At 41.0% G+C, this 22827-nt stretch overlaps 1 protein-coding gene across 5 annotated transcripts in view; it reads left to right on the forward strand.

The window, feature by feature from the left end:
• sh2d3ca (SH2 domain containing 3Ca) overlaps positions 1-22827 on the forward strand; it is a 54884-nt gene that overhangs the window by 13354 nt on the left and 18703 nt on the right. The window contains exon 3 of one of the 5 annotated variants that reach the window (XM_044174336.1): positions 4335-4408. The exons of the other annotated variants lie outside the window; for them this stretch is intronic. Coding sequence (XP_044030271.1) covers positions 4400-4408 — 9 coding nt within the window. The 5' untranslated portion in view covers positions 4335-4399. The remainder of the gene's footprint in view (positions 1-4334; positions 4409-22827) is intronic. 5 annotated transcript variants of the gene reach the window in all.

Here is a 22827-nt window from a genome sequence, read left to right on the forward strand (position 1 = left end):
TTGCATGTGTGGCCAGATGTAACATGCTGTATGTTGTGATTGTTTTGGCATGGTATTACAGAGGATTGAGGGAAGGAGAGCACAGGGCCCCTCTTATGAGATTATTTTTGTCCCTACTGTGTAATCTGTCTAATCCAGCGCTGGATGGTTTGAGATTACATTAAGAGGAGATGCTGCAGTTAATGAATCCATCCTGTGTCTTGTAGCTCCTTATCTATCGGCCTTTTCTCTGACCCACTAGCATGCATTCAAGAGACAGATTAGCAAAGTGATTACTGGCATCATCTGATGCTGTGTGTGTGTGTGTGTGTGTGTGTGTGTGTGTGTGTGTGTGTGTGTGATAACCTCAAAGACAACGTAAGAAAAGGAGAGAAAGAGAAGAAGAAGGAACATGTCTTTCTCGCTTATGTTATGCTTCCCTGCAATGGTGCAGACCAAACTAAATGCAGTGTCAGAATTTTGGATGCTGTCAAGGCTCTCGCAGTGTTGCCATGGTGAAGCGTCCTCAATGATGTCACTCACTCAGGTCTCTGGAGACAGAGCCCCACCCCTCCTGACATCTCCCTGCCGGTATGTGTGCCCGTGTTTGTGTGTGTGTCTGTATGTGAAATGGGCCAGTGAAAATCACACCGTGTTATCCTTGAAACACCTGCCTGTGAGTTTCAGCTTATAATGAGCTGTCTAGCTGCAGTCTGCGTGGCTTTTTAGAGACACATCATTATATTCTGCTGCGCACACACACACACACACACACACACACACACACACACACACACACACAGTCTTTCTCTCTCTCTCTTTTGTCTCACACACACATACACACACACAGAAGGATAACATTTCTATCAACATTATTTCACCACAGGAACCAAAAGCTCTGTAGCTCCTATCTCTAGTAATATACAGTGGTGTGTGTGTGTGTGTGTGTGTGTGGACATGTAGGTGGAATAAAAGGTGTAAATTTGCATTCAAGCTTTTGTGTGTATATGTGTGTGTGTGTGTGTATGGTGGAGGGGGGGCACCCCTGTTGGGTTCCTTTCATGGCAAAAGAAAGCTTAGATTCCTTTGGGAGGCTGCACTCCTCCTCCTTTCTCTCTTCTCTCTTTCTACCTGCATCTTCTTCATTCATCATCTCATCTTTTAATTATCTTTTCTCTCCCTCCTCCCATCTTTTCTTACTTTCTCCATGTTGTATACTCCCCCCCATGTCAGCATTGTCTCGCACTGAAGCCGGGGTTGTCAGGAGGGTGGGTGGGGTTTCTGCCTGCAATTCGACAGCACTTCTCTGTACTTGTGCCTGCTAGCATTCACCCCCCCATCCCCCACCCCCCACACACACACCCTGCCTCCCTCCTCCCTCCCCTCCATCCATCCATCCATCCATCCATCCATCCCTCCCTCCCTCCCTCCCACCCACCCTTCTTCTCTCCTCTGGTCCGCCCTCCCCCACCCACACTCCTTTCATCAGCAAGCAATGAGGTAATCCCTAGCAGCCGCGTGAAGTGCTGCAAGTGCAGTGAGAGGGAGAGAAGCGAGAGCAGAAGCGACAGAAGCCGGTGCAGGGCAGAAGCAGCAGAGATGTCAGGAGCTGTAATATCACTAGTTGTTATCAGTACCAGCTGTTAACAGCTCGCTCGTAGCTAATAGCTGATGTGGTTACCAGCAGCTGCTTGCAAGCTGTAGCTGTGGTGTTAGCTGTTTAGCTTGTAGCCTGGTTTTGTAGTGGTGGCACTATGTTGAGGAGCTGTTAGCCAGGCAGAAAGGCACAGAGGCAGGCAGGCAGGCAGGCGAGGAGGCTGGCAGGGGTGGGACAGGCTTAGCCCAGGGGCTTGGGTTTAGATCAGACACCCTGGGTGGAGTACAGAGAAACAAGAGGACAGGAGACAGGGAAGAGAAGAAGAGGAAGAAGTGAGAAGTAGAGGAAAAGGAGAAAGGAGTGAGGGGAAAGGTTTGAGGAAAGGTAGCAGAGGAAGGTGTGCACCCACCATGACGGAGAGGTGTAGTCTGTGGAGTGCCCTGTCGGCTGCAGCATGCTGCTTCTATCGGGGGTCTTTCATGCAGGTGCAGGTGAGTGAGCATCTATGTATGCATGTGTTTCTGTTTGTTTGTATGTATGTGTTGTGATACAGAAACAGAGAGCCTGTGCTTCCTGGTGTGTAACAAAGTGCTTTCAGTACATGATATGTCATTACCAGGCATATGTGTGTTCTGATTTCATATACTGTCCAAGTTTCCTTATATTTGGCACATTTGTCTATGCACGTGTGTGTGTGTGTGTGTGTTTGTGCTTGTGTGTATTCAAGGGAGGTGCGCTCACTGTTGGCTCCTCTCCTGTCCCGGCAGCCGGTAATGTCTGCTAGCTGGCAGACTGATGATATCATAGATGCTGTACAGTACTTGGGTGTCAGTGTGAAATCACCGCGTGGAGAGAGATAGAGGGAAGCGGCGAGGGAGGAGAGGGGTTTGGGAGTTTTGTATGTGTGTAGGAGAAAAAGAGAAAGGGAATATGTGTGTGTGATTTGTGTATGAGAGAGAGAGAAAGTGTGTGAAGGGTACCATAGAGTGAAGCGTTCAGTATCAGTTTTACTTCAGTCTAATTCTGGCTTCATGCTTGAAACCTAATATCCGACTTATTCCTCGGACAAAATGACACCCACAGTATATGTTGTATGTGTATACAGTAGTTTCTGTGTCTGTTATGCTTGAGATTTGATGCTCTTTGGCAAAAAGCTTGTGTTTTCAAAATGTCAACCTTTCAGGGATCAACAAAATCAAGTTTGTTTTAGGAGGATCTCTGGGCTTTTTTTTTTTTCTGGCAGGGTTTGGTTTGTAGAATACAACCAAACATGAGACTCTTCAAAGTGAGAGTTGCAAGGATTTCACATGACAGCAGTGATGAAAGAAGAGAATACATAAAGGGAATTGGTTAATATATGAAATAATGGGAAATAGTAGACCAAGAGGAACCAAAAGATGTTATCGCCTGGGGTTTTGATACTGTGCTGGACTCTCTTCTCTTCTCCCTGCCACGTTGTTGTAGCCGACTGTGTTGTTATAATTATGGCTTTACTTTAAATGGCAAAGCCGCAGAGTTGTGTTTGTGTGTGTGGTTTAACTGTGTTTCAGGGCAGTAATCCTGATGTTTTCTTTCGTGTCCCACCTTGTCCCTGGCAGCAGGACATTTCGTCAGTGTGACAACTAGCTGAGACAGTAAGTGTCTTCATGTTGGGTTACTTAGGTTGTTTTGTTGTTCTAAAAACAAATGTCTGTCTGAGAGAGCGAGAGAGAGAGAGAGAGAGAGACTCTGTTCTCCTCTGTCGAGGTTTTGGAGGCATCTGCTTTTGTTTAGAGTGAAGTGTTTCAAAGCTCAGAGTAATGAAGTCGTTTTAATTGAATCTGTCATGGGGTTCCTGTGTAGTGGTGGTTGTGGTAGGGGTATGTGTGTGTGAGTGGGGGGTAAATTAATTAGCAATCGCTGAATGGTTCGAGTTAAGTGGGAGCCTTTCTATTGTAAAAAAAATAATTACTTAATTCCCTGCAACTTGGGTTTGTTTACAAACAGTGTGATTTTGTCTGTAGACTAATATTGATTCCCCAATCTATTCTAATTAAACATAGCCTGTCACACACAATATTGTGTGTCAAGTAACCCAAACAGTGTCTGCTACCCAGAGAAGTGATTCTTTTATCATTACTTGGTCTGTGCATTCAGTGTCATATTGATGCTTTTTCTTTGCCTCCAGGGGGTAACCATTCGTTATTATATTTACTCTCATAGTACCTTTCTCTTAGAAATCTGCAACTGGTGATTTTGTTTGCTTTTAAGGATTACTCACTGCCCGGCTGGTGTGTGAAACTGTGAACACTCAGGGGAACCAGTGATGCTGTCAATCCTCTTATCAGTGTTTTACCCCAAAAAACTGCCACCACTTGGTGAAAATAAAGGTCACTGCCATCTCATTTGAACTGTGATACATTTTGATGATAAGTAATTGGTAGATTTGGTAGAGTTTTTAGTTTTTAACTTATTTTTATGAGGTAACTACATTGTCACTACCAGTACTGAAGCAGTGTTTTGTTACATTTACCGCTCAACATTAATGATTTTATAACATCTGATAAGATAAGATGGTAAAGATGTATACCAGATACTTAATGATAAACCCAGATGTTAACATCTGGATGGTGTGTAACAATAGTACTTTTTTCATAAAAACTAAAATAGACAGCTAAAAATATGATGTGTTTTTCAGGATGCTGTGAGTATAATTACTCACAATTACTCTTTGCTGTCTGTACACCACTAATGACTGCAGATTGTTTTGTTCATGCAGGCTGTTGCTTCGTGAGTGTTCATGAGTGGTCTCCACAGCAGGAAAAACTGCTTCCACTACAGAAAATGTTAAAGGTACAGTTCACCGCAAAATCAAAGTTACATATTTTTCTTCTTACCTGTAGTGCTATTTATCAATCTAGATTGTTTTGGGGGTGAACTGTTCCTTTATCCCTTATATTTTTTCTTTATAAACTCAAAATAAGCACAGATAAATTTGTAATGTTGACACTTCACAGTTGCAGCCAGAAAGGGTCAAATACTATAAAACAAATAGTTTTAAAACATTTATTTATGAATGAATTAATAACACAGAATTGTTACCCAAATGACATGCAGAGATGATGTTGATACAGGGACAGTGGTGTGTGACCTTAGCTCATCAGCTGTATCAGTGGAGAGAGATTACACTTGATCCCCTGGTCTAGACTGCAGTATGCTAACTATGGACACACGCACACACACGCGCACACACACACATACAGACATGCAGCTTAACCATTGTGTTTGCATTATACCCAGTGCTTCCAGCGCATCTCTGTAACTGGGACAATGTAAATGTCCGCTGGAGTCCTGCAACGGTAAAATCCCATGAGCCCCCAGAAAAAGACACACACACACACAAACTGATGCATGGATGCACCCCCCATTTAGATTGTTTTTGAAGTTAATCCTTTTATTCTGCGAGCCACTTTCCCTCTCCTTCCCCCTCCCTCTCTCTGTCTCTCTCTGTCACTCCACTCTGTAACCTCGTTCCCTGCTGACCCGACCAGCATGTGGCAGCCGTCATGCCAGCCAGCAGCCGGTCCCTCTGTCCTTTAGCGTTCCTGCAGCCCAGCTGTATCTGGAACGTTGCATGGCACCTCTCTGCCATCCAGTCCCATACACTGTTAACCAAGTTTCTGTTTGTACAAACGGATTCTCAGCGATTCTGTACCTCACGGTATTTCTGGACAAAAACATTCAATACAATATAAGAAAAAAGTTGCATCATCCTGATAACCTTAATTTTGAGTAAAAGAAGGACTCCTGTGATGAGCATAGCTCTGAGGATCTTCTGGTTATAGAATGTGAAGAGACAAATGGGGAGTAAATGCAAATGACCTGCTGATTATGCACCAGAGTCCATCTAAGTAAGTAAAAATACAGGGTGTTGGCTTTGCAAATTACACTGCTAAAATCAGATTTTTACTTGAGTTTTTGTAATATTGATTTTTTTAATCCAATGTTTTAAATATTGAATATAAACACTGATAAATTCACACATTTGTAAAAATAGAAACAGACAATATCGAGCTGTAGTGATATGTACAAGTTAGATCGTCATAGAACTCCATTTATTACATGCAGCAGGAGGATTTTTTTCATGAAATCCTACAAAAAATAGATCATACATATTAAACTGGCCAGCTTTATTGCATTGATGTCCCTTCTGTATGTCTCATCTACGCTTTATCTCTATTCCCAAGAGCAGGTTACAGTTTAATAACAGAAATTGAACTGATACCCTTGGCGAAATGTTCTTTCTATGGTACCTCATCTATATAATACGTATATCTCTACACAGGTCACAGTCTGTACTTTGATGTTATTAGTTTAACAGTAACAAAAAACTGTTATACGTCCTCACCTCCTGCAAGTTAGATTGTTCTCTACTTTCAGTGATGTCTGATGCTTTTTAGATTTTCTTCCAAATGATGACATCGTCTTAAATTGATAGGGAGAGTTTGGTTGGTTTTGGTCCACTCAGTCAGTCACAGCAGGTTAACCAGCAATCAGCTTGTCAGTCAGATCCCCGGGGGGCCCAGTGGTTTTGTATTAGCTTTACCCATCACTCTCTGTTTAGTCACTGCTAAGCTAGCTGTAGAAGATATGGCCCTGCCAATGCCTATATGTGTGTGTGTGTGTGTGTGTAACTGTCCATCCAAGCCAGAAAGGGAGCCCAAGCCAATTGGTATGTTTTAGTATTGAAATATTCACCATGTAATCCCCTCTTCTCCACTCCTCCTATCTCTCTCTCCCTCTCGCCCTCCTCCCCAAAGCTTTTCACCACAAATCCTCTTTTGGCGTGCCTGCCTGTCACACCCTCAGGCACATAGTGTGAAGGGCAGCTGTGCATGCGTGTGTATGTGTGTGTGTCGGTGTGTGCATGTTCCAGAGTCCATATCCTCATTAGAGCACTGTGACGTTTTTGTGCACTAATGAGGAACAAGCCTGCGTGTGTGTGTGTGTGTGTGTGTGTGTGTGTGTGTGTGTGTGTGTGTGTGTCAGCTGTGACGTGTGTTTTTCATGTGTGTATGACTATATGTGTGTGTGGTGCCCCAGACCATTCTGAAAAATTTGTTCTTCATTCACGTTTCTCTGTTCTCAGCTCTTCTTTGGGTTGTAATGTCTGGCTTATACGAAGCATCAAATCTTACAGTTTAGCTTCTGGTTTATAGTGGACAGAGAAGGATTAGTTTAAGCCGGCGTAATCGATCAACAATTCTTTAGATTAAATACTTTATACAAGTTTGTTTGACACCAAATCAAAGAGAGGTTCTCAACTCTCACAAAAACAATTCATGTGAGTGTTGTCTAATCTGCCACCTCTGTTAAGGTTTGATTACTTGTGAGGGAAAGATTGGGGTCATGGTTTAAAGAAACCACCATTTCTGCTGGTGTTGTGGGAGCAGAATTAATCACCAAAGTCAGATCCTTTCATACGCCCAACCATCCTCAACCCCCTCCCTAACGGGTTTCGGGTTTCATGACATCCTGCTACTCCTGCCTTTGCTTCTTAGAGAGAACTGTCACTATTCACACAATTAGAGAGGTCGCTTGCTTGTCAAGAAAACATAAACATCGGTTCGGTCAAAGACACTAATGTCAAGGAATTGACCATTTACAGCAAATGTTTAAACAGTTAGATTTGGTGGAAAAGGGAGGGAGATCTCAAAGAATCCGAGCAGCAACGAAGATTGTAATCCCCCGTTAATAAACACATACATTCAGTCGGCGTTCAATCAACAATACCAATAAGTGTGGTTGTAATGGCCACGCTGTACACCTGAATATGATTGGACATTACTAGTTAGCTGAAAGCCATGAAGCTGTGAATGACCAGTGAGTGATTGTGAGGCATGAATGAAACAAGTGCAACTTCAGTGCTTTGCCTGAACCCGCTGTTTATTTCTAGTGAGGACAGTTCCATAGTCTCCTCCAGAGCATCTCCTTCTGGGTTTTTCCTGGATAGCCGTCATGCTAACACTGTAGAGGAATGTGGTTAGAGGTTAGTCAGAAACATCACGAGAAAGTGTTGCCTACCTTGATTATGTGTGTTGGAGGCTTGAGGCCCAGATTGCAATAAAGCCCAACCAGCTGACTTCTGTAAAACTGATCTGTCATGACAAAATCTAACATCATTTACAACCTGCAGTAACTAACTACTACCCACAGTGATTATACTGTGACTCAAAATTTTCAGCAGCTGCCTTACAGTAAAAGCCAAGCAGGAGGCTTTTATCGCCTTCGCTCGAAGGCTTTTACTGTGAAACAGCTACAGGAAGTGTTGAGTTAGCTTTAACAGCATACTAAAAGTCCACTACTACCTCATTCTTCATCAAGTGCTTTGTCCTTCTAATACATTGTGCTCAGGCTCTCTCTTAATCTTCATGTTGGCCTAAGAGGTCGGAGAAAACACTGAGAGTTAAGTGGTCCTTCAGCTGCAGGTCAGTATTAGGCAGCTTACTCTAAAAGGTAGAAAGAGTGCTTTGATCACTAAAGAAATAAAATGTGGATTAACAGATGTGTTGACATATGGTTCATTGAGCCTCATATCAAATAATGTTAACTTGTTTGCAAGTTTAATTGTACACATTAAAAGCTCAGCTCTAAATTAGATCAGTTGTTAGACCTAAGAGCAAAGAGGTGATGGCATTAGTTATAAATACTGTAATTTAAATAAATGTGGCCAGGCAGGCTAGTACAAATGTGTCTTCAAGCACTCCATGGTTCAGCGCATAATGTGCTTCCCGTTCAAACAAGTGAAAATGCAAAATCGAAATGGTCTCCTCACATCATGACTTTTTAGCTGCAGGCCAGGATCACAGAGGTTTCCAGCTCAGCGCTTCATGTGATCAACTGTTCTCTCTCTTGACATGATAGAGGCAAGCTTTAAAATAGGATAACATAAGAACATAAACCTGTGGTGTAGACTCTTTAAATAGAGCCTGGTGGAGGACAGAGATTATTCTAAAGAATACCTGAAGAGGTAGAGATAAAAATGCCCTTCAACTCAATGTTATAATTATCTTCTTCTCTCTCAACATTTAAGTGGAAGAGCTTAAAGTAATTGCTTTGGCAAATATTTACATTTTGCTTCTTCTTTCTTTTAGTGCCTTTGCCCCTATAGAAACTCCTAAATGTTCAACTCTGTTCTGCGATCCTGCAATCACAGTCGCCGAATTCTCCTTTATTCGGCTTACTGAATCAGGTTTTTCATTATTTGATTTGGCAGATTTGTTTGAATCTGTGGATTATGCGAGCTGAGTAAAACATGTCACATAATATCCTCACAGGGATGCTAATGATGGCAGGCTGATTGTTCCTGGACTTGAATGGAGGTATGAATGCTGAAAGGTGTAGACACTCCTTTAAATGAAGAGAAATGATCTATAGATGATCACAAATTGTGAAAGAGCTCTTGATAACTTTGAGCATAAAGGTGAAATTTCACTATGAACAGAGGTTTATTGCATCGCACATTAGCACACTTTATGTATTGCATCCACTTTGCTTGCCATTGATCGAGAATAAGAATAATATTCTCCTCTCCCCTTTTTTTTCTTATCTTTCTCTCTCACTTCTCACTCTGTCTCCACTTAGTGCTACATTCATTCACAAATTCTAATGATGAGTTTTAAGATGAATGAAGTCAAGAATCTGTTAGTTTTACAAGCTAACCTTCAGAATTGACACAGAGGGCTGAACAGTGTGTGTGTGTGTGTGTGAATCAGTCCTCTGAAGTCTCTCCACTAGCTTCTCGCGGAAGAAATCACACATGCCTGTGGATCCACACACACCATGCTCACATATGCTGGGTACGACACAGCTGAGAGGGAGTGTGGCATAGTGAAGGGATTTGGAGCAGGAGGCTGGCAATTGTTTGCTCTCCTCATCTTTGACCTTACTTGATCTTGGAGAACGCGGAGGCTATTGGATCACAAGCGGCTGCAGCTTTAAAGGCTCAGTTTTCCCAATTGAAACAAATAGCCGTTCCAGCACGGGGAGTTGTGCTCTCATGCTTTTAATGCTCATTGTTTGATACAAAAAGTAGGGACTTCTGGTATGAAATGATACATAATGGATGCAATCTGGAAGAATAGCACATTCTCAGACATTGAGATGACCCTGATGTTAGCAGGAATGTTGAATTAGTTAATGTTATTATTATTATTATTGTTAGAATATTATTTGTTATAGTTACACAAATTCCTGTTGTCTATATTCATGTTTCAGAGGAAAATATAATAAAAAAACTAATTTAGTTATTGAAGTTTTTGTTTTACATTTATGAAGTGTTTGGACTCATGTAATGCAAATGCAATGAAGTGTGTTTGAGTTACAGAAGGCCCTGGACCTCTGTGCAGTTTTTAATGCATCGTTTTCCTTTAAGAAAAGACCTGGGTTCTGTTAGAGCGTCTCTGGGTGATTTGCAGAGAGCAGCCGAGAATGGCAATGAACACACTTGCTGGCACTCGCTTTTTCTCTCTCTCTCTCTCACACACACACACACACACACACACACACACACACACACACACACACACACACACACACACACCCACAGACATTCACTTATGTATGTGTACATGCCTACACATGTATGCATGCATGGGTCTACGCATTGGGGCTGGAAGTAATGGGTTCTTTTTTGATTGTCGATCAATCTGACAATTTTCAAATCAATGAATTTTTCAGTCTCTAAGGTGTCAACAAGTTGCATTTCATTTGCATTTGCATTTGTTAAACAGCTTAACAATTAATCGATTATCAAAAATTGTTGTCAGATAACTTTCTCAATTTTACTCAGTTGAGTAATTGATTAATTGTTTCAGCACTACTGCAGATGCACAAGTTAAACACAAGTGCTCACTCATAGAGATGGAGAAGACTTGGCAGATAGAGGTACTGATATCATTTTTTAGTTAATAATGAAGCGGATTGGGGTGTTAATGTGAACCAGATACAGATACTGATTAGAGATTAAACAGATTTAATTGGCTGATATTTGATAGCTTTGTTGGAAGTAATTCAATTCAAATTAGATTACACTTCTGCTAATAAGATAGAATTCATGCAGTGAAGACGCTCAGATCGTGTGCTGGAACACATAGTGATAGATTAGTTTAAGCAGAGAGACAGAGAGAGACAGATGAGAAGACTGTGTCGAGTGAACAGTAGATATCCGTTATTATGTTTCCGTTATGTAATAAGTAAGCAATATAAGTGTCCAGATATAAAAGAGTAATGGACAAGGAACAAGTAAAGAACATCCTCCACCAAGGCAATTATTTTCTGTATCAGGACATCTCAAATTGCATGATCGTGGTTGGTGAAATGGCTTTCAGTATGTGGTATCTGGATTTGTATCTATTCTGTGCATACTGGATTTTCCATATAAACTCGCAACTACAGTATGTTTAAATGAGATTCAGGGCTTGTTTGCATCTTGTGTTCACACGTGAAGTCTTGGAAGAAATCCCAACAGCTATGCTGGCAATTACAAGCCCGCGAGTGACATCATACTCTAAAAAAGAAGCGTGATGGTGAGGGCTGGGGTGAGGAGTGGGAGGTGTGGGTGGTAAAGGGGGGGGGGTGTAAAACATGTAGGAGGAAAGAAAGAAAGAGAAGAAGGAGAGTGAACGCGTAGCACTTCGTAACAGGCTATCACAGGCTAATTTCCCATGAGCATCTCTTAGAGGGACGTGACTAGTGTCTCTCATGGGAGTGTTTATTCTCACACCTTCACACGCACTCACACACACGCACACACTTCCAAACACTGAAAGCTAGTATTTTTTCTGTTGCTTGAAAGCACTTGCAAGGGCAAGGCTGCTCTCAAAAGGTGTGCACGTGTATGCATCAATGAAAAGAGGTGCGAGTGTGTGTGTCGGTGTGTGTGTGTAGTTTATTACAAAGTCCCAGCTAGCAGTAAAAGCTCCATCTGCATCACCATGACAACAGCCCGGTAACAACAGGGAGACAACACCCATCTCAACCCTCCCAACCCCCATCAGCTGTGTGTGTGCGAGAGTGTGTGTGCATGCTTGATTACTTGCATATTTGATTGCGTGCATTTGAGCGAAATTCCAGTGTGTGTGTGTGTGTGTGTGTGTGTGTGTGTGTGTGTGTGAGAGAGAGCGTCCATTAGGGAGCATCCCAGCAGGTACTGTCTGTGTCTCTGAATGATGGACATGATGGACATGTATGCCTCAGTGGGGAGTGGTCAAACACACAAACACGCACGCACACACACACATTTACACACACACACTCCATTGCTGCCTCTGTATGAATGGAATTGATACCTCAGCGGTGCTTTCCTACCGTCTGCCTCAGCCAGCCAATTGTTCAGCTCGCTGCTCAACCTCCAGGAAGAGATTACATCATTGCTGGCCAATGACAGCACAGCTCTAGGGCGTGCTTCTTTCTGATGGTCTGCATGATCAGGGGTGACGAGGAAGGTTGTGTGTGTGTGTGTGTGTTATAGTAATAGGGAAATAAAAGTGATTGATATGCATCCGTGGTCTACCTATGGGATCAAAGTGTTCCTCATTTACATCTCATCATATACTTTCACTACCCTCTTTTCTTCCTTCCTCCCTTCTCTCTTTTTTCTCCCATCTTTTTCCATCTGTAACTTTTTGCCTCTTTTCCCTTCTTTCCTTCTGTCCTATCTCTCTTTTTTTATTGTCCGTTTACTTCTCACCCCTCTTTTTATTTCTGCCCTCTGTAGTTGCATCTTCAACTGCATCATCATCATGTTGTGTGTTTGTGTGTCCAAGTTCCAAGGCTAGTCAATAGGTCATTGTTTGTACTGTGACTAGGCAAAATTTATGTGTGTGTGTGTACTGACACAGCAGAGAGTAGGATGACACCGTGACCGAGCTATAGATAAACTTGTTTGTGATACACTTCCCTATACTGTGACCTTCCATCTAAAGTGAGTGTTTACATCAAAATCATTGTGTTGGGATTCAGTCAAACTTTTGACTACTGAGATTTATGGAATTGCTGTAAATGAATTTTGTAAAATGTTCTTTATATACAATTTATGGAAATGTCTGTGTTAGCTAGCCCCTCCCCCAGCTCTAGCTTCATATTGAACGGACAGATACAGCACATTTTGGGACACAGTATGTCTTAAAGTAGAGCCTAATCTCTTTACATATACAATTAAATTGAATTTGTGTATAGTAATTAAAAAAACAAAAAACTGCGGTTGTGTTTGTCTGAGAGTGTCCGTGTTTGTATTTACATCTTATTTCTTGGCTGTGTTTCAGCCAGCAAAGCTGATTAATCATCTGCTGTCAGTCATTGATTAATTAATTAGATGCTGTGTCACCATATGTGTGTGTATCCATGGTAACAAGGCTACAGCTTATTTATTATTTATTGAAGTTAAATAATAATATAAGTAGTATTGAAAGCATATTATGTATACGTGTAATAAGTAGGGAGTAGATGTTTATAATGTTATGTTTTTAATTTAAAGTAGAATAATAGCAATGACCCTCTGCACTGTCCGCCAATTGCCCAAAGACAAGAAGAGGGCATATAAATTGCTTTCTGTTATAGCTTTCCTCTTAAAATCACAAGTCAATGAAAGATACATATTTCTATTTTAATTTCAACCAGCCAAGGCCCTCCTCACCGTCCTCACCAACCCCCACCTCTCATTTTGCCTCTCAGCTGCCTGTCCTTCAACTGCTGCTTCCTCCCTTTTTGTCCCTTTCCTGTTTAACTGCATTGGAGAAATGCATTGTGGGTTTGTGGTTTTCCCTTCACACCTGTCACTGTCAAGATAGATGGTACTAGTATGGATGGTAATGGTACTGGCTTGCGGTTAAATGGCAAGTAAGGAATGGATGTGTGTGTGTGTGTGTGTGTGTGTGTGTGTGTGTGCGCGCGCGTGCATGCATCAGTGTGTACATCTGATTGGTTGAAACGTATGTTTGAATTCATTAATGTGTGTCTGCACCTAGACATGTCAATGTGTGCTTGCCTTTTTTGTATGTGCGCACATAAAAGTCGCACACAACAGAGCAAGGTTAGTATTGATGAGTCCTTAGACCTTCCATCCATCAGTGTGATGACCTTTTACCCCCCCCAAAGCCTGCAAATTAGCCATTAATGGTTCATCTCAGAGGATGGAAGAGAGGATGATGGCAAGTGGCACAGCCCTTAGGGGTAATTGTGTGTGTGTGTGTGTGTGAGTGAGTGGTTGTGTTGCGTTTTTCTGAAGAGATATTGCGACTAAGCTGGGCAAAGGTGTTTGTTATTGTTAGGGGCTGATTTAACATACCATAATTAACATATTTGTCATGATGAGGTCTGTTTTAAAATAATGCTTTTCCAGTTTGCTGACTGACATTCAACCCTCTTCCCCACCAATCACAAGCTCTTCCCTGAGCTGCCAAAATGAAAGGTTAGATCTGTATTTCCAGCTGAGTGAATCAACTGCCCAGAGCATCTTTCAGCTGTCCCAGCTGGTCCTGGTTGTCATAGACACTAACTGCTCCTGTTTCAATTAAAGACAAAAGGAGGGTATTCTTAACTGTGAGTGAAATGGTGCTAAAGAGACCAATCAAATGTGAGGTTTTAACATTAAAGGATTTTACCTGTACCTGGTCTCAGAATAATAGCAACAAAAAATTAAATGATGAAATATGTTCTGTGAATAGAGCAGAGACTAAGACGAGATGTGCTCTCATTAAAGGCAAATAAAAGTTCTTTAAAATTACTAATCAAATTATACAAGTGAGAGCCAAAGTAACACATTCCCTGCAGCGTAAAACATTTAAATTTGGAACATTTTACCTAACATAAGGCTTTACAGTAGCTTTCCTTTAATGCGCTCATTGTAATGTATTATGAATACCCTTTGTAGATTGGGTTGTCAGAGTAACAAAATTAGGAATTCAAATGAAACTGGTCTACAAGCCCACTTGAGAGTGTGTATAACATACTTTTTAAAAAAGAAAAAGAAAATCATATACATTTAAGGAATGGCTGATTAAATGCCTTAAATGCCTATTTTTTTATACAGCATTTTTATTTCCTTCTCTCTCCTCTGCCTCCTAGTGCATCACTTCTCTCTCTGTCTCTTTCTCTCTCTGTTTAGCTGATGGAACAAGGTGATGCTCCTGCTGTTTGTTTTACAACAACACACAATCGCGCACACACAAACAACTACACACCCATGCCGACAGACTGGCTGAATGGATCGGTGAGGGAAAGTGCACAGTGAGGGGAATGCTATGATATGTGGCTGTGGAGAGATAGAAGGAGCGACTGAGATGATTAACTTAGAAGAGAAGGGATGAAGGAGAATTTTGAGTGGAGGGATAAATGAATGAAAGAGAAGAAAGATGAAAAGGTAATGGAGTGAGTTGGCAACATAATAAAGTACATATTAAGAGAGAGAGTCAGAGATGAGACGAACAGATCAGCTGTGATGCTGGTCAGAAAGGGGAAATGAGACAACTGAACTCCCTCCACTTGTTTATCTCCATCTTTCCCAGCTCCACCCTGGTAAACAGGTACATGTGAGAATGAGAATGAGGAGGCGTACAAGAAAGACAAAGAACAAGACAAGTTCAGAGGAAGATAAGAGGAAGAAATATTCCAATAAAGAGCATGAAAAGCTTAGAAGTGCAGTGTTTGTCTCAAAAAATGTTAGGTGGATGAAAAGTGGTGGAAAATAAAGCAGTGAAGTGAAGGAAAGCCATATGATGAGTCAGACGTGTGTGTACATTTGAGCAGTCTATAAATTGCACCGCAGAGAGGGAGAAGTGAAGTATGAGAGGCGCAGGAAACCAAGCAGAAATGCAGTGACTGAACAGCAAAGCCTGGATTCACTTTGATTACTCTGTGCTTTAGCCAGCCTCGAAAGATGGAGAGGGTCGGTTCATAAACATCTAGAAAGAGAATTGTTTTGAAACCGTTTCTTTGTGATCCAGAATAAAAGACAGTGTCAGGGATTTATTCTATATCATTGCTAAGTGTGCCACTAGTAATGTAGGATGCACACAGGATGGCTACTGCATTATAAGGCTTATTGGTCAGACAACAGCTATCCAGCTTAGTTGTTTGGTCACATGATGAGCAAACCTCTCACACTGTTAGCAGCCTTTTTTAAAAAAAACCAAAAACATACCAATAGTGCCCCTAGCAGATACAGCCAGAAACACTGCGTGCTCAGCATTAGTTAATGTCCTCTGAGTACCCCATGCAAGTTTGCTCTTAGCGAGGGCAGAAGTGTGTATTCCACTGATAGACACTCGATGGCGAGAAATGTAGCAATGCACCAAAAATGGCAAAGAAAAAGAAGCCTGCGAGTAAGCACGCATGGATGTTAACAATGCAGTTTTCTAATTCTTCCAAAAATCTGTTCTGAAAATGTTTCGTGAAAATGCATGTTTGTTAGGCCTCAAGGATACACACAGTGTCTTTTGTTTTGGTGAGAAATAGTGAACGTAAACATGATTTTGTTCTTTAACAAAAAAAAAAGTCATTTTATGGTTTTATCTTGAAGTTAAAGTTCATTCTTTACCTTGGAAACAATTTGACAAAAACAATCTTAAAGAGTAACTTCAAACTGAAACCTCAGTGAAACCTCGCCTCGCTTCAGTTGGGTGTGGTTAATAGTGTGCTTTGTTGCACCTGTAACCAAATCCAACAGTGATGTCACAGTGTATTGACACACCCTGGAGTACACTTCTACATCACTGCAGCAAGGTGAGAAGTTAAGCCAGCTGTTTACTTTTACGTCTGTCTTAGAAATGTGTTATTCTGTACATTTCTACTTACATGTGATGTTGTTATTGATTTTGATATTGTTAGTGATTAGTTCAGGACATTTTCATTCTAAGTTACTTATGTCAGACACTCCTGTTGTTGAACACGAAAAGCAAACTACAGAGCACAACATACTGCCACAGCGATGGTGAATTAGCCATGAGCTGTTATGTCATAGATTATGTCATAGATTACAAATTAATTTAAGTCAGACTGTTGCCATATCCTTTATTCTTCTGTGTGTAAGTCCCTGTGATGAGTGATGCTACAGTGAACAAAACTGAGAGCTGGAAACATGACTACTAAATGTACTTGTCCCAGATCCTCTCAGCCATGTTGGCAGAAACCCAGGTCACCACACACTGTAATGTGTGTAAATTTAAAGCATGAGTCATTGTAGGAAAACAGCAAAAAGCTGTGTGATTGAGTGGGCTGCTGAGGTATTTGTTTACTCTGGTGTGGCTCCATGACTTTGTTTTCAGCTATTGTTGTGGTTGTATTATCAGATTTTAATTAACTGAGTTCAGATGTTGGCAGTAAATTCTTGGCAGTAAAGTTGATCTAAAGGGTTTAGTGTTATTTTATCTCAATTCACTGTTTTGTCTATCTTCACTGTACAGTCTTTAAATGAAAGCTGAATCTTGATTTGTATTATAAGTCTCGTGGTCTTCAGTCAGGGGTGAACTGCTTGACCAACCAGTAGCAAAACTGAAGTATAGAACAGAAATATAGGAAAAGATCACAGATACACACACACACACACAATCATACACACAATGGGATGCCATGATAACTGCTCCCAACCAGCCATGTTTTCCTCTTCAGTACACCCCACTGCACATGACAGAGCAAAGCACACATGGGGCACATTAACCTCTCTCTGTCACACACACACCCTTTGAAGTTGTGAGGACCGGCCAAAATGTCCTCACTTTCCAAAAAATGTCCTCACTCTGTAGGTAAAAAAACGTGTTTCAGTCCTCAATATGTAGCAAGTACAAGTACGCATATTCACACCCCACTCCCTTACTGTCGACTCAGCAATGCCACACCTATAGATGCTGTTGCCATAGTAACACCATACTCTGCATGCCCCAGCTGGTGTTTCCCTGAGGAAAAATGTATGTGTGCTTGTGTGTGTGTCTTATTTTATGTGTGTTAGTGTTATGTGTGGTATCTTGTGTTTATTCTGGATAATGATTTTGTTTTATGGACATCTGTCCATCCCTTCATTATTGCAACAGTAATGAAAAGGAGTCTTTCCATATTACAACAGACAGATAGATAACAGACATCTGCAGTAAAGCACTGCATTACCTTACTTTCCTTGTCCCTCTCTGCTGCATGCACATTTCTGTGCAATAGCTGTGCAAATTGTAAGCAGATAAAAAGGACAACTAAGTATCTTTTGTTTTGTTTGTTGTTTCCTTGTTTTCCAGTGTTTCTAAAAGTTGTTGGCACCATATGTGAAAATGTATTAGTGAAATCAACAAAAAAAGAGCCTGTAGCACTTCTGTAAACATGGCATTGCATTGCTGCTTCCTGCCTAATGTCCGTTTGTTTCCATGTACAGTGAAAACCATGTAAACTGAACGATTAAGATCTGCTTTTCTTAGCTTATGAAGAGTGGACTTTTTGGAGATACATGTTTTTCACAGGATAGCAACACAATGCTGCATCTACACTCCTAAAAATGAAAATGAATCGGATCCTGATAAAAACATCTGTAGGTACTAATTATTAGGAATTTGACACTCAAAAACTCAAACAACCCACCAACTGTCTTCAGATTCTTATTAATTGTTCCTGAATCCTGATTGGTGCTCAGAAATACATGACATCACCTTTTTGCAACCGAGCCCCGCCCACTTCAAACCAGCGAGAAGAGCACAGAGAAAAAATAAATCCACAAATCTGTCATGTGAAATAACCAGAACGGTGCTCGAGTGCTCATGTATGACCCCATCACTCATAGTCACCCTTAGTCATCTACACTCTGCGCTCTAGTCACTGGGTGAGTCTATGCAATAGAACTGTGCATGTGTTTGTATTCAATTTGTATGTTTGTCCAACAACTTCAGCAACGCAATGTGTGCGGCTACATTGCTGTGTCATTAGCAGAAGTATTAAACTAATTTGAATTGAATTAGCTTCATGCAAGCTATCTAATTTCATCCAGAGAAACGTCTAATTAAATCTGTGTAATCTCTAATCAGTATCTGTATCACACTCTGGGTGACATCAACACTCCAATCTGTTTATTTAATAACTAAACACGTTATCAGTACCTTTAGCTAAATGGAGCTCTGTTATCTCTATTTTTACCTGTGTACACTTGTGAGTGTGTGTGTGTGTGTGTGTGTATATATTATGTAGTCTTTGTATACATGCTATTTTTGTGTTCCTGTTTGTTGTGTGTGTTTTATTTGTGGGAAAAGAGGGTTTGGGTTTGTGTTTGTGCGGATGCTTTGGGGAAATGGATGTTTACTCCCCTCACTCTTCTGAGTGTGTGTGTGTGTGAGAGAGAGAGAGAGAGAGTGAGAGAGAGAGAGAGAGGGGTGTGTAGCCTGTAGGCCTGTTTAGCAGAGAAACCATGGGGTCAGGAGGCGAGGGAGAGATGTGCAGTTAGGAGTCGTACTTAACAGTCAAACATCATTAAAATCTTCTCTGCTCCTGTGTGTGTGTGTGTGCATCAGCATGTCATGTGTATTTATATCTGTGTGCGTATGTGTTGGTGTTTCTCCATCAAAATAAAATAATAAAAGTTTTTCTGTTTTGTTTCTTTTTTCTTTTGCATTTTGTGATGTCTAAGTTGCTGTTGCTGTCTGTTTTCCCTCTCATTGGTGCCAACAGCGCTGTCATGTGCAAACACTCTGGATACAATAGTTTCTTAAAAGACCGAGATAAATGAGCCAGAAAATATATACACAGGAGTGACAGTATTGTAGATACAGTCATAATAATAATACACACTCACACATGCATACAGACACATCCAGAGAGGACATTCAGCCCTTTAGGCAGCTGATTGTCAACATATATCTATTGGAACAATGACATGCACACACACACACACACACACACACACACACACACGCGCTTGTGTTTCACTCTCAGTAATGGTCTTCTCATCAAAGTGCTGATAGGTGTTGCTCACCAGGTTGATTAGAGAGAGAGAGAGAGAGAGAAATAGAGAGGAAATGCTTCAGTAGGTCTTTGAGCCAGAAACAAAAAGCAGGAAAAAGAAGTGATTCACAGAGGAAGCGACATTTAAAATATGAATGGTAGAGTCAGACTGGGACACAGAGAGAGAAAGATGGGTTTGGTCCATAGAGAGGAAAGCAGACACTTGCATTAATATATTTAAGGAAAAATACATTTTTTAACTACAACTTGTGCTTTATTTTCATTGTTGTGGCATTCATATCGGTTTTGACAAGATTTTACTCACCAACATTATTGATGATATCTAGGGACACAGAGGTGTATGTTTTATACATACAAGCCCACAGTACTTTTGAATGACTTCAACCAGGGAGGGAGCCTTAAAGGTTATTACCCAAACTGATTCTGCAGAGCTACGTCTTGGTTCAACCTGGTTTGGCCTAATGTGCTGAGATGTACCAGAAGCTGTGGCTCACACTGTGCTACAGTGCAAAGGATGATTCTAAAAGACATTTTGGGTGCATTCGCTTTTGTTTTGACTTCCACACAAGGGCGTTATTTCCACTGGGGATGGGAGGGACATGTCCCCCTCACTTTTCAAAATCCTTTTTATGCTCCCCCTCCCCACTGGATTTACTTACTAAGATTTCTGAAAACAGAGCCGTCTTACTGTCTCATCTGAGAGGAGAGAGGAGTTGATAAAAATGTTTATATGCTCATCAAGGTTGCTTTCAATTGTCACAGCAATTGAGCTTTATGAGCAGAAGAGAGTGCACTGAGGACTTTATTTTGCCCGGGGTTATGTCTCTCAGGCTACAAAGAAGCTACTGCCCTATCCTCTGATTGGTGGAGGCTGTACCTGCAACCCTGGAGGAGGACTACAGGTGCTACTCAGGACTGTAAAAATACCACAAACAACTCATTTTTATTTGCAGTCAATATTTTCCTAAAAGAGATGTTATATTTGAACACCAATCAATGATAAGGCAGTAACGGACAGTGCTCTTATTGGGGAAAAAAATCAGCATCAGCAAAAATGTAGGAACAAAATGGAGGAAATAGCATTTGCCTTTGTCAGTGTCTCTTCATGTTTATAAAGGCCCTTGAAATTGAGTCAATAGACAGAACGGGGTTGAGAGCCGGGAAGAGACAACCTCAGAAGACCTGGTAAAAGTGAGAAAAGAGAGAAAGCAGCTGATGCAGAAAGCAGAACTGTACAGCAGAAGGAGAGTGTAGTTTTGAGAAAATGCCATGCAGTGCAGAGCGGCACTGTGCTTCCTGCAGTCTCAGTGGGAGTGTAGCTGTATGTCATATCCTGTCCACCACCTGTCACTCAACCCAGGGGGTCTCTGCTCTGACACCATACTGACTGACAGCTCACACCTGTGCTCTATATGTGTGCGTACAGTATATATTTCTGTAGTAGGATATATATCGGCATCCAGCTGCCTCAAGGGGTGAATGCCCCGTGTGTGTTTGTGTGTGCACATGTGTATGTTTGTAGGAGACACTCATTCCTAACGACAGTAGAAGGTCACTGTTATCAGTCTCATATTCTCTATTCTCTCTCCACCAGTCATCACTCTCTCTCTCTCTCTCTCTCTCTCTCTCTCTCTGAAGAGAGTATCTGCTTCTGTGATACTGTCTGATCTTATGAGACATCAGCAGTTATTTTTATCTCTGTGCCCCCCCCCCCCCTTTTTTGGAATTCCCTGGTGTATCCCATATCGAGAGGAATCGATACTGCAAAATATAAATAACTTTTTATCTCAGGGTCTATGACTACGCTATTCTTACTTACAGTCAAAGCTCTCATCCCAAACCAGTTTGGGCGAAGGTTTGAAGCTTTCACTTTATCTTTAAACCATCATCAGGAGCAAGTACATGTGTCAGGAAACAACATCAAATAAATACCATGTGTGTCAGCTGCATCAATTAGGCTGACTTGAGGGAGACTCGACGTACCACTACGACCTGCAAGGCAAGGGTCACGTGACTGCAAGCTGTTATTACTCTATTATCTAATAAAGCACACTGTCTGATGATGTTTTATGAGTTGTTATTTAAAGAAATGTTGCAATGGACACATTTCAATAGGAATTAATTATTGAAAAGTACGTTTGTTGTCTGTTTATTACAGTGGCTGTGTCCTCTTCATTATCTGATATAGACTGAATAGAGTTGGTGAAAGTGTTTTGAAAGGCAACTCACACATAAAAAAATCTGAGGGACAATTCTGTGAAATACAGAAATGAGAAATTAACTTATATTGAAGGTACCATTAATTGTGGTTTTCAAAAAACATTCAGAAATGAATATTCATGAAGGGTATAATGTCATATTTTGGAAGGAGGTTGGCTTGTTCCAAGTCTTTAATTAGTTTGGTTCTCTCATAATCGTTGCAAATTTTTGCAGTGATTACATTTAAGTACATTTAAGTCACTAAATAGAATAGAATAATGAAATGCAGCAGGTTGAACAAGCTTTGCAGCATGTTTCCCTATAATGTGCAGAGTCATATACAGTTGTGTTATGTGCTTCTTCACTGATTAACTTCTTACAGTACAAGTAGACAAGCTAGCAACCTTGTTATGACCTCGGCAGTCTCCAGTGGTCACATGACGCCAGCCTTACAGATAAGATACATCAACACACGTCATCACCCGCTCTCCTCAACATCATGTAAATAACTTCAGTTAAGAATGGCTGTTACTCCAACAAAAATCCCAGGGTATTAAGTCAGAGACACTGACAAAAGAAATTAATTGGGTTCATGCTTGTTAAAATGCAGTAGCTCGGGCTCAGGGGGAGTTCAGGCTGAATCCAAGTTGGTTAAAAAAAAGGGGGGGGTGCAATTTTTTTGGAATTAGAATCTTTAATCTTTAATTTCTTTACTAACATTGTAGGTGTAACAACTTAAAGACATATACCCCATTTTGCCTCTCTCTTTACACTAATTCCTTATTTCTTTCACATTTGGCTTGAGAGTAAACCACTCCCCATTATATACTGAATTTCTTTCTTACTTACATATTCTGAGAAACAAGTAAAGAATATGATTTGTCATGTAATATGTAAAAAATACAAAGTGTTAAACCCACCAGTGAGCTTTTTTTATTGCATCATTGCAAAAGCAGTTTCATTAGCTTTTATTCAATGCCATTCTCACCTTGCTAAGAAAAAATAAAGGGTAAACATAAAAAGTCTAATGTTACCAGCACTCCCAATAATGCTCATATCATTTTACATGTGTGTTAAAGACTATT

This window comes from Siniperca chuatsi, linkage group LG18 (genome assembly GCF_020085105.1).
Source record: "Siniperca chuatsi isolate FFG_IHB_CAS linkage group LG18, ASM2008510v1, whole genome shotgun sequence".
Classification (NCBI taxonomy): domain Eukaryota; kingdom Metazoa; phylum Chordata; class Actinopteri; order Centrarchiformes; family Sinipercidae; genus Siniperca; species Siniperca chuatsi.